At 42.3% G+C, this 12,195-nt stretch overlaps 1 protein-coding gene across 1 annotated transcript in view; it reads right to left on the bottom strand.

Annotated features, from left to right (window-relative positions):
• The window catches only part of RYK (receptor like tyrosine kinase), a 1,434,429-nt gene that overhangs the window by 528,975 nt on the left and 893,259 nt on the right, over positions 1–12,195 (bottom strand). The window contains exon 7 of the mRNA XM_044070454.1: positions 2,723–2,823. Within this exon, the coding sequence (XP_043926389.1) occupies positions 2,723–2,823 (101 nt within the window). The remainder of the gene's footprint in view (positions 1–2,722; positions 2,824–12,195) is intronic.

The raw sequence follows: 12,195 nt of genomic DNA, 5'->3' as shown, positions 1-12,195 counted from the left end.
TGACACTGATGGGACATGACATGTTATCAATGACTGCAACGAAGCTAGAAAATGAGAAAGTGACTTACGCTGGTAGGCTGTGAAAACTTCTTCCTTCAGGACACAGTGATCTGAGTACTAAACAAATGCCAAATCATTTGAACAAAGCCAAGAGTGAATGGTAAAAGAATGTGGGATAACACTGGGGAATGTATTAAAAAATATATACGAGCACCAGTACTGCACCCCAGGGAGCCTTTACCCAGTCTAATTTTATAAACACAGGCAGCAGTAAGCTGAAAATGAATAAACAACCAAAATAAACAGAGCTGGAGTGAAAACCAGGAAACCAGTGTAAAACAAAATGCCCAAAAGGCTTGACGAACCGATCATACACCAAAGCAGAAAAATTTAGAAATTCTGTTCAGTCAACGATTAAGCGCTTTCATCCCAAACCAGTGGGACTTCATCAGAATAAAAGTTGAAGTACATCACTTCCTTTTAAACCTCCTAACCACACACTAAACCATATTCTTAAAGCAATAGAAGTAAAATATAATTCCACTGTAAAACTCAGTAATAGCCATAACATTGTTACCACCTGTAAAATCGTCAGAATTTGCATGGAGGGTACAGTCATCTAAAAATCATTTTAAAAATTACTATCTGTAAAAACTGAATATCATGTTAAGTATATAAATAACTGATGTTGAATTTATTTGTACCCACCTAAAAAACAAATTATCCCTTCCCTTGAAGTGAATGATCGAAATACATATTAAACTCAAATATATAGGTTACTTGTACCCAGTAAAGTTTGCCTGAACATAATTTCAACACACAGGTTTTACTTACGCATTTTCATTCAAACCGGGGGGGTTATAGCATTTAAGTTAAACTCACGCCCCAGTTCATTGTCCTGATGTCATAATGCTCATATATTATATTTTTCAGCAATTTCTTGTTTTTTCCTACATAAAAACCTGCACAAGTCAAACATTTTCCAATGTAGACTACTCCGGACTTCACATAAAATTTACTTTTATAACAATCATTAATTAATTCCAACTTTCATATTTTAAAGAAACAAACTTTTAAAAAACATTCTACTAAATAAAGCTCGTTAAATAAATAAATATTTTTAAATAATATTGTTAAATATTCATGCATATCATTAACTATATAAAAATCAAACATTTCATCAATTCATTACTCATGCCCTTGATTGGCCCTTAACTCAGTTTCAGGATCTTTTGGTCATTTGCAAGCAAATAAATCTGGTTTGTTGTTAACTTATTCCAGTCAAAGATTTATTATTTAGACATGCCTTAATGTACAAAATGGCAATATTCAAATCTACATTATATCAGAAAATTACTTCGGCCTACTCATTTTTACATGCTACAAGTTCCCATCCCCTTCATCTAATACATTCACATCCTTATGGGGGATCTTTTAGGGCTCAAACAACATGTTCTGATGAAAGAGTTTTTCAAGTAGTAGTTTATGACTGAATAGATAAAGTTATCAAGGCTATAGTAATATGCAGTTGTCTTCCTCATTACAGAAACACAGAGATAACATGCATAACAGATCAACGATTGGGCATATTAAGGGAGTTAAGAAGCCTATAAATGAAGAAGATGTTCATTTTGTTGCACGTTATCACCATTTGTGGAAGGGGTGGCATGTATTTCAAAAACAAATTGGCATATAGTAATCTCTAAACAATGCTTGAGATCTTTGAGGTTAAAAATTTCATACTGAAATGCACCAAAGTACAGGTCAGCAAGTGATGCATTCCTTGGAAAGGGGGGGGGGGGGGGTCAGGTAAACACTAAATGTAAAACGTGTACTACAGTCCATATCTTTTGGATAATTTGTTTAAATAAAGGGTTAGAAATTTAGAGTATTAGTAAGAATAGTTACCAAGAAGGTGTAGCATATGGGCTTAAGTGCGGTTATAATAAATTACAAACCTCTCCTCAAGTTAGGAAGAGAGTTCAGGGATATTCGAAATGGACTTTGTACAAGTAAAGCAGACACCCATTTTAAAGAGCATCATAATAAAAACCCAACCCAGAATTGTTAGTGTTGCTTATATTACTTGCCTACTATCACTTAGAATTATTTTTAAAAGCTTCTGACTTGTCATTAAAAAAAACTAGTATACCTTTGTATTTAACACTTTGCAATCAAAAGGCATGTATAAGGAGCTGATGAAATAATTATTATGAATTTCAGACAGGAAGAAATGGAAACAGGTGATCTGCTGTGGCGACCCCTAACAGGAACAGCCGAAAGAAGAAGATGATGATGAATGGTATGCATGAATATTTAACATTATTATTTAAGAATACTTAAGAATAACATTTTTGAATATTTAGTAGGATTTATTTAGAAGTGGGAGAGTGTTTTATTAAGTTTTAATTAGCTGTATGTTCCTTTAAAATTTGAAAGTCAGAATTAACTAATTAATGACTGTTGTTTGAATCAGTTTTATGTGGACTAAGTTAAATCATAGAAAGCTTAACCAGCTGAGGTGCTACTTGTTTATTTTTCATTAAGTATTGTTACAGAGTAAGTGCCAAGGATTTTCTTGGAGAAAATACTCACTATGGTACTGTAATGCAGCAAATTCTCAGACATAAAACAAAAAGAGATGCTGCAGTCAGCTTTCATTGAGGCCAACAACTTCCCCCCACACACACAAAAACACACTGCTATGAAAAACGAAACTTACTGGTGACAGGTGTGGCATTATTTGGTGTGTCAGCTCGAAGATACTGTGTAGTCTGCGTAGATGGCTGTGACAGTCCTTGTGAACTGCCACTGTCACTGTCACTGTAAAAGAGAAAGAAAAGGCAAAATTGTGAAACACTTGAGCAGGCATCATAACTGACTGATGTCAATTTTATCTCCTCACAGAACGCCTCTCTGTTTTATGGTAGTACAACTTGTCAGTAACATAAGAAAGTGTAAATGACAAGGAATTCAGTGTCTTAAGTTTTACTGCATTTAGTAACAGTGCAAAGACTCTCCCATACCTACCCACCCACCCCTGCAACAAACACAGAGACACAAACTTGCAGTTATACGGCCACTTAGTGCACAACAAATTTCTTAGCATACAAGCCTGATTTTAATAGTACTATGTCACACTGAACTACAGTGAACTGTGATGTAAACATTTGTTCCACTTTAACTCTGTGTACAAGGGTACAGTAATGGCACTGCAGTGTCCTCGCTATATGGTTAGTTCAGGTTACTTGGAAAAAGTTACATGTGACAAGCACATTTGCATGAATAAAATGAACATAATTCCTATAATAAAGTTAACATGATGACTTATGTATTGTTTAGCCATACCAACTGTAACAACAAAGCAAACCAGCGCATTTGCAGGAGTTGCACGCACTCGCACCAAAGGTGTATTAAAATGCAATGTCTCAGAATTAAGTCCCTTAGCCTACCAGCGGCAGAATCACAGTACTAATGCTGGTGTCATGGATGACTTCTCTACACTGGACACAGGAGGAAATGATACCTGTTAAGAAAGTGATCCAATTCCTTGTCACTACCTGTCATGTTCAAACAATCCAGAACACATCAAAGCAACTTACATTAACAGATGTGTTTCAAGAAGTTTCAAGAAAATCTCAAAAGAGGCTAAATTAAATTAGCAGTGCTTCTTATACTAGGGTTAGTTTTATAGGTAGTTGCTAGGCACTTAGTCCAGGGGACCACTGAAGAGCCTAATCCAATTTTGTAATTTTTCCAACACACTACTTATATGACTTGCTCAAGGTCAACAGTAGACAAAAGCTGACAGAATCAAGCTCAGCGCAACAGGAAGTAGCCCAATAACTCACAATCTTAATACTCTGCAGTGCCTGAGGGGTTAATATACTAGAAATACTACATGGTGCAGCCACGGTGGTGCAGCGGTTAGCGTTGCTGCCTCACAGCAAGAGGTTCTCTGGTTCAATTCTCGGCTGGGGTGCCTTCTGTGCGGATTCTGCATGTCCTCCCCGTGGTCGCGTGGGTTTCCTCCGGGTGCTCTGGTTTCCTCCCACATCCCAAAGACATGCAATAGGTGGATTGGACACTCTAAACTGGCCGTAGGTGTGTCTGTGCGTGTCTTCTGTGGAAGGTTGGGCGCCGGGCTGGCAACTCAACACTGTAAAACTCCACTGCCAATCATGAGCGGACAGATGATCCTAAGTGGGAAAAGCCGAAAGAAGAAGATACTAGAAATACTACATAGCTTAACACTGAGAGAGGTTCCCTCTGCAATAGGGAGCAGCAGTGATAATCTTTCTGAAGTATTCTGCGGTGGTGGTGCTGCGGTAGCGTTGTCGTCTCACAGTAAGACGCTGTTCAGTTAGATTCTCAGCTAGGACGTCTTCTGTGTGGAGACATGTGTAAATAGGCGTACCTTCGTTGAAGGTTGTGCATCAGAGCTGGCAACTCGTACATAAAAATCTACTGCCAATCATTAGCTGACCGGAGTTCCGCTGTGGCAACCCCTAACCGGGAAAAGTCGAAAGACACAAAGTGATAATCTTTCTGAAAACCTTTTCAGGCAATTCTTCAAAACTGCCTAACATCTGTGCATGGACAACATAAAGCATTGTCAAAGTAGTCTTGGGGGCATGCTCAGCCCCAAGCTCATCACTTCCACTAGCATGGAACATGGGTAAGCCTCATCTTATAAACGAAGACAACAAAAAGCTACAAAATCAGAAAAACTTGCAAGAGTTAGGTCAGCCACCAACAGGGGAGCACAAGAAGGGTACTAAATACCAACCGCAAAGTACAGTTTTGTACCCATCATAAATGTAGATGTTGAGTGTATACATTGCTGCAGTCATTACACTTGGGTTATCCTGCCGTCAGACAGTCCCTCAGTTGGCCTGAGTTCCAAAGTCTTGGTCCGGCATCGGTTGCTGTCGCTTCCTCCCTGACGTCAGTGCGACAGGGGTATATAAGATGCAGCCAATGCCATTTTCTTCAGTTTTTCTTGCCCCAGATGTCAGGTGCCCCCAAAAAGGTAGGCAATGTGAATTGCTAATAAAACATACATATGAAAAGCAATCAGAAAAATTCAGTTACCAGCAAATACTCCCCATAGGTAGTAAAGGGCAGAAGACAGGTATGTACCAGCAAGTAAGAGGGGCAGGAGGGAGGGTAACCAGGACTGCAGCAGTGTATACACACAAACATCTACATTTATGGTAGGTACAAAACTGTACTATGTTCATCGTATTACACTGCTGCAGTCATTACACTTGGGTAGAATCCCAAAGCTGAGGTAGGGTGGCTGGTTCTATAAGGCATTAGGGGTGGCTATAAGGCTCTGCAGCACAGCAGTGGCAAAGCCAGCTCTGGATTTAGAATAAAGAGGCGATGGTAATGCTTGGTAAAGGTATGTACAGAACTCCAAGTTGATGCTTCCAAAATGTCCTTGGTAGGTACTCCTCTGAGGTAGGCAGTTGAAGAGGCAGTTGCCCTGGTAGAATGAGACCTAATGCTGTTAGGTACAGTTTTCCCATGGTGTGTATAGCAGAAACGTATACAGTGTCCTATCCATTCTGAAATGGTCTGTTTTCAAATGGCTTTTCCCTGTGCTCCTGCAGCATATGCGACAAACAATTGCTCAGTTTTCCTGAAAGCTTTGGTTTTGTCCAAGTAGAAGCGTAACTGCCTGTGTATGTCCAAAGAATGCAGAAGACTCTCCCCTTTATTCTGTGGGTTTGGATAAAAAGTTGGCAAGTGAATAGTTTGGTTTAGAGCCACACTTGATACCACCTTTGGCATAAACGTAGGGTTTGTTCTTAAAGACACCCTGTCTTGGTGGAAAATGATGAAATGTTCCACTGCCATTAGTGCCTGCAATTCTGAAACTGTTCGTGCTGAGGTTATTGCCAGGAGCAGAGCAGTTTTCCAAGAAACGTATTTTAAATCAGCTGACTCAAAAGGAGGTAAAGTTAATTTTTCCAACACGAAGTTGATGTCCCAAGATGGAGTTGGTGCTCTATGGGGCGGTCTTATGTTTTTAGCCCCTCTGAGGTACTGTTTAGCAAAGGATTAGAAAAAATAGGTGGGGTCCGTGTTGTAATGAGCTGAGATAGCAGAGGCGTGGATCTTGATGGATGAAAATGGCCTTTGTCCAGCATCTCGGTTAAATATTGTAGTATCTGAGGAATAATTGGGACAAGAGGGTCAAGGCTGTGAGCCTGGTTCCAGGCACAGAATCTCTTCCATTTATCCAAATAGGCTTTCCTGGTGCTAGGCCTTCTGGGCTCCAGAATGACATCCATAACAGCTTTGGAGAGAGGCATTATTTGCTTGACTAAGGAATCTGCCATGCAGCCAGGTTTAGGTTCATAGGTTCATACTAGGCTATCTGCCCTAGGGCAATTATAAGCCTAGCCCGATTCTGTATGGCTTATGCCACCCCTTGATTTGAGTATACTGTGCCCTTTTTAAGGTTTAGTTTACTGTGCCTCTGTCTAATAGTGACACGGGAGTAATCCCTGGGACAAACCTACGATCCCCCATCCACCTATCGAGATTCTTCTTGAAGAGATTCAGTGAGGTGCACTGCCGCACATGAACTGGAATTCTATTCCAGAGCGAAGGGAGCCTCTGGGTTATGAACCTGTCCTTCCAGCAAGTTCTATTTATTTCTGTGCTGAGGTTCAAGTCCCTCGAGCGTGTGGCTCTAAGGGACTTAGATTTACTGAGGTGGAGCATGTCCATTAATTCTGGATTTGACATAGCTTTGTATGTCAGGCATAGATCGCCTTGAAGTAGGCGGTATGCAACTGAGTAGAGCTGGAGTTTTTTAACCGAGCAGCATATGGCATCTGTTTGAGACCCTTGATCCTCTTGGTGAGATACTTTTGGGGTCTTTCTAATTGCTGCAGGTGTCGGGTAAGGTACATCCCAAAAGGGGCATTGTATTCTAATGATGGGCCTGATGAGGGATGAATAAAGGGGCACGATTACCTCTCTTGATCTAGATGTGAAACCCTTCGTGATGAGGTGGGCTATGTAGAAGGTCTTTCTAACCACTTTGGCAATGTGGTTTTCAAAGGAGAGATTGCTATCAACTTGGGTCCCCAGGTCCCTAATAACTTTCTCTGTACTTAATGGGTTTCCGCCTATGTGGTAATTTGTGGGCACATTGTTTTTGCCAAAGGGTATGACTATACATTTTTTGGCAGTTAGCTTTAAACCATGGCGCTGGCACCAGTTATCTGTCTCTGTGAGACCTTTTTGAAGGATGTTTGTGTCAGCTGGAGAGTTGATTATGGCGCCCAGTTTGCAGTCGTCTGCGAACTTGGTGAGCCATAGTCCTCCCACGTTTGCCTGTACCTCGGAAAAGTATATACCGAACAAGAGTGGTCCCAGGACAGAACCCTGTGGGACGCCACTTGTGACTGGTTTCGAGTCTGACATGGCTCCAGCAACTCTCACTCTGTGGGTTCTGTCTGAGCCAGTTTGCGACCCATCTTGTGACATAGGGGTTTATATTTAAGCTGGATAGCTTATCTATGATGCCCGAGTGGGGTATTGTGTCAAATGCCTTAGCAAGGTCCAGATAGGCTGTGTGGACTACCTTTCCTTCATCTATGGCTTTGGTGACTGTTTCGAAGAAGTCAACCAGGTTCAAAAGGCAGGATGTGCCCTTGACAAAGCCAAACTGTGTAGGATCTAGTGTCTGTAGGTCCCCAATGTCTTTGTTTATGAGCTCCATGATGATCCTCTCCATAGCCTTGCAGACTAAGCTAGTCAGGCTTATGGGGCGATAGTTTCCAGGGTCCGTAGAGGCTCCACCTTTGTGGAGTGGGACCACTGTTGCTGTATGCCATTCTGTGGGCACATATCCAGTAGTGAGGCTGAGATTGTATAGCTGTTTTATTTGAGGGATTAGTTCCTCTTGGAGTTCATGTAGGATGCAACCTGGGACGCCATCTGGTCCCATGGAAGCAGTGTTTTTTGCTTTGGAGTGGGCAGCCTTCACCTGAGCATCAGAGATGTTTGGGAGGCAGCCCTCTGCCGGGATAGATACTTGCTCTTTTGGGGGGGGGGGGAGTTTTAACTGAACCTGTCTGCCAGGATATTGGCGATGTCTGTGGGTTCAGTGTATTTTTTTCATTTAGAATCAACTCAGAACAAGTCTGGGAGTTGCAGTCCAGGTTTCTAACATAACTGAAAAAAGCCTTATGATTGTCTTTGGTGTCCTGTGCAATTTTTCTCTCGAAGCTGGCCTTGGAGGATTTTATGAGGAATCGTAATTTTTTGCTAGTACTGATCAGAGATGCCTTCCCTATTAGGGATTTTGCTCTATCATGTAGTAGCTTCCTCCTTCTGTTGTACAGTTTATTTATGGCAGGGGTCCACCAGACTGGACGCCTGCCTTTGGATGATTGGGTCTTGGTTTTGTTTGGGATAGCATGATCCATGCATTCCTGGAGATGTCCGTAGAATGCGTTTATATAGGATTCTGCAGTTTGGGCTGTAGTTTCCACTGGCCCTGGGGCCTTGAAGGATTCCTCTTGGGTTTTGAGAAGTGAGAAGTTTGCTTTTGAGAAGTTTTTCACTGTGGTTTTCTGGGCTGGGGGTGGGGTCAGGATGTGGACATCCAGTGAAATTAATTTATGGTCTGATCTTACCAATGAGGGATATACTTCTGGTGTGGTGCATAGAGTCCCCATGTTGGTAATGATCAGGTCTAGTATGTTGTCCCCTCTTGTGGGAGTGGTGACTAGTTGTTCCATAGCATTTGAGTTTATAATTTCCAGGAACCTTTGGGCTAAGGTGCTGGGGCTTGAGTAGTGCTCCCAGTCAATGTTTGGGTATTTGAAGTTGCCCAATATAATGGTGTTCAGAGAGATCTTCATGTTCTCCAATGTTTTCAGGAAAGCCGAGTGGGATTCCTGACTGAGAGGGTGGTCTGTAGGATGCTATAAACTGAAAAGCAGACTTGCCCACTGTTAGTTGCACATGGATGGTCTCCGATACTTCGTGCAATGCCACTAACCTGGAGGCGTGGATATCCTTGATAAATATGGAAACTCCCCCTCCTTTTGTGGTTCGGTCTGGGTTTTGGGGCCGAAAAGCATGATATGAGGTATAGCCTGGTAGTGCTGGGGTGCTCTCTGGAGCCTTGAACCAGGTTTCTGTCACTGCACACATCGATGTTCTCCATACTGAGGAGAGCTTTGAGTGCATGCATCTTGAGGTTAAGACTTCTGGCGTTTAGCAGCATTACCCTTAGTTTCTTGTTCCTTGTGCTGTCTATGGGGGTGGGTTTGACTTTTGAGCCTTGCCTAAAAAGGCACTATGGGGGTGGCAAGAGCCTTTGCCAATATCCGAAAGCCCAGTGGTGACAGGTGCAAGCCGTCCCTAGCGAAGCAATGTGGCTTGTCGAGCATGTCATCCCAGGCTGACAGACACTGGATCCCCTTTGAATGACACCAAAATTTTAGCCAATTGTTAAAATCAATCATTTTGTCTTTGTACTGTGGCATCATTCTAGGTGAGGGTAAGGTGCTGCTCAAGGTCAGGGTCATACCAGCCTGGGCTACATGATCAGAGAGCTCCTCTATGTCTCTTTTCATGTAGCCCAGGGAGGTACGTCTCAGGTCATTCACACCAGCATGTACAATGACTGAGTCATATTTGTATTTGCTTTGGAGTGACCTGAGTGCTTGCGTTATGTGGCGGATCCTAGCACCCGACAGGCAGCTCACTGTGACCTTCTCATTATTCAGCCTGGTGAGCGGGATGTCAGTGTGTCTGACAATAGAGTCACCTATTACAAGAGTATCAGGTGTGTTATTCAGCCTTAAGGGCTGTGGCTGCTTGGCACACTGACTTTGTGGGTTATGTGTTGTGCGTGTTTTGTTTTGAGGTAGCGTTTGCTTGGATGTCTGCTTTGGAGGTCTCTGTTGCTTAGGTAAATTTTTATTTAGAGCCTCCGAGTATGTTTTTGTGTATTTATGTGTTTGGTTCGCTGATGTGGTGGGACTATGTGATACTGGAATTGTGTTGTGTGAGGTTACCTTCTCCTCCTGACTGGTTACACCAGTTTTGTGATAAGAGAGCTCAGCCTCCAGTTTGGCTAAATAGTTGCATCTCTCACATATATTTGAACCTGTTTGGAGGAGGAGAGGGTTGTCCGTGTACATGAGACAGTTGTAACATTGCCTCAAAATTCCCAGATTCACCAGCTGGACTGGAGAGGAAACCATTGACTGACCTTTGGACATGCTAGAGTAATATAGGGAAACTGAATTTAAGACGGACTAATAGAGGACAGGGTAATCGTAGAGAGTATAAGAGAAAGTAGTGCTTATGGTTTAATAGTGCTAACTTGTAGGATTACTTAATTGGACCAGTGAAGGGCCTTAGAATGAGAATATGGTGTTTAAATTGAGCGATAGAGCAGTTCTAAGGGAAAAAGTGAAGAGCAGACTTTGTGGAGCCAGGAATAGTTTAAACCCAATTAGGCAGCGCTGCCCGCTGTTGTACTATGCTCAAAAACGCACAAAACCGCACAAAAGAGGGTTTTAAGAGAGGAAGATGAAGGAGTTTTGGAATTGACCCAAAATGGCCAATATAACTACAGTTTCAAGTCAGTAACCACTCCCACAGGGGCAGGCAGGCTGCTCAATGTTTTTCACTGCCACTGATCAACAGAGAGACTTCCCTTTAGCCCAAGCAAAAAATGGCCTCACAGAAACTTACAAACAGTTCAAGAACAGCAAGCCTATAACTGAACTTTTTTAAATCTCAGAAAAGTGGGAAAAAAGCAAGCTTTTTTTGTTTTTTTGTTTTTTTTTTCAGAGATAGCAAAGGTTCACAAGTATCAACAAGTTATAACAGTGCAGTAAATGACCCCACACAAGAGTGCTAGGCCAAAGACAGACAAAATGCAAGTTTTGAGAAAAAAACGATTTTAAAAATAAATGCAAACAGGAAATTCAGTAAACAGCTCTAGGTTGTGCTCTAAATAGAGTTACTAATGCAGAAATCAAGTTTAACAAGCCAGAAAATGCTCAAAATAGGCGGCTATGCAGAAAAACTTGGCAAATAAACAGAGGAAAAATACTTAAAATCTCAAAAGTGGCTCCTTTCTTCTCTCAGCGTTTTCTCCTCTTGGTGGGTGCTTCACCAACAGCCAACAAGCCTGAAAAGACGCCAAAACCACGAGGCAACCAGGTTTTAAGAGAGGAAGATGAAGGAGTTTTGGAATTGACACAAAATGGCCAATAAAACTACAGTTTCAAGTCAGTAACCACTCCCACAGGGGCAGGCAGGCTGCTCAATGTTTTTCACTGCCACTGATCAAAGTTTAAAGTCTTTAGCTGGCTGTGAAGTATCTGATTGCTCTGCTGAGTCAGATGATGTGGGATTTGAGGCAAAATCCAGGGTGGACCTTGTGTTAAATTCTTTAAGATTGGGCACCAGTGCTGGCGTGGCCAGTCTGGGGCAATCAGGATAATCTTTGGCTTTTCTTGCCTGGCTTTTATGAGTACCTTTGGAAGGAGAGGTAGTGGTGGGAAAGCATACACTTGTAGGTTTTTCCAGCTGAATGAGAGGGCATCCACTTTCCATGCTTGTGGGTGGTAAGTCCTTGTGCAGAATTTCTGTAGCTGGCAGTTCATTGGGGATGCAAACGGATCTATGTCCGGACTCCACCATTTTTGTGTTATCTTTCTGAATATTTGTGGATGTAATTTCCACTCGTGCGGATCCATGATGTTTCTGCTTAAGTCATCTGCCAGTGTGCCAGTGTGTTTTTCTCTCCTGGCAGGAATTCTGCTTGCAGATGAACTTGATAGGTCAGAGCTGTGTTCCACAAGGTCATGGCTTGTCTGCAGAGGGGATAAGAATGAGTGCCCCCTTGCTTGTTTATGTACCACATAACTGTGGTGTTGTCTGTCTTTAGTAGTAGTTGCCCTGGATGCAGAAGGTCCTTGAAAGCTATAAGGGCATTTTGTACAGCTAGCATCTCTTTTTGATTGATGTGAAGATGCCTTTGTTCTGCAGGCCACTTGCCCTGAATACATTTTCCTGCCATGTGTGCTCCCCAGGTGTAATCCGATGCATCTGTTGTCAGTGTTTGCCTGGCTGTGGGTTGAGTGAAAGGCTGTCCCTTGTTGAGGTGACATGCTTGAGCCCACCATCTAAACTCCTGTT

This window comes from Protopterus annectens, chromosome 4.part1, assembly GCF_019279795.1.
Source record: "Protopterus annectens isolate FY-2018-M chromosome 4.part1, PAN1.0, whole genome shotgun sequence".
Classification (NCBI taxonomy): domain Eukaryota; kingdom Metazoa; phylum Chordata; order Ceratodontiformes; family Protopteridae; genus Protopterus; species Protopterus annectens.
This window is presented reverse-complemented; position numbering and strand designations above follow the sequence as displayed.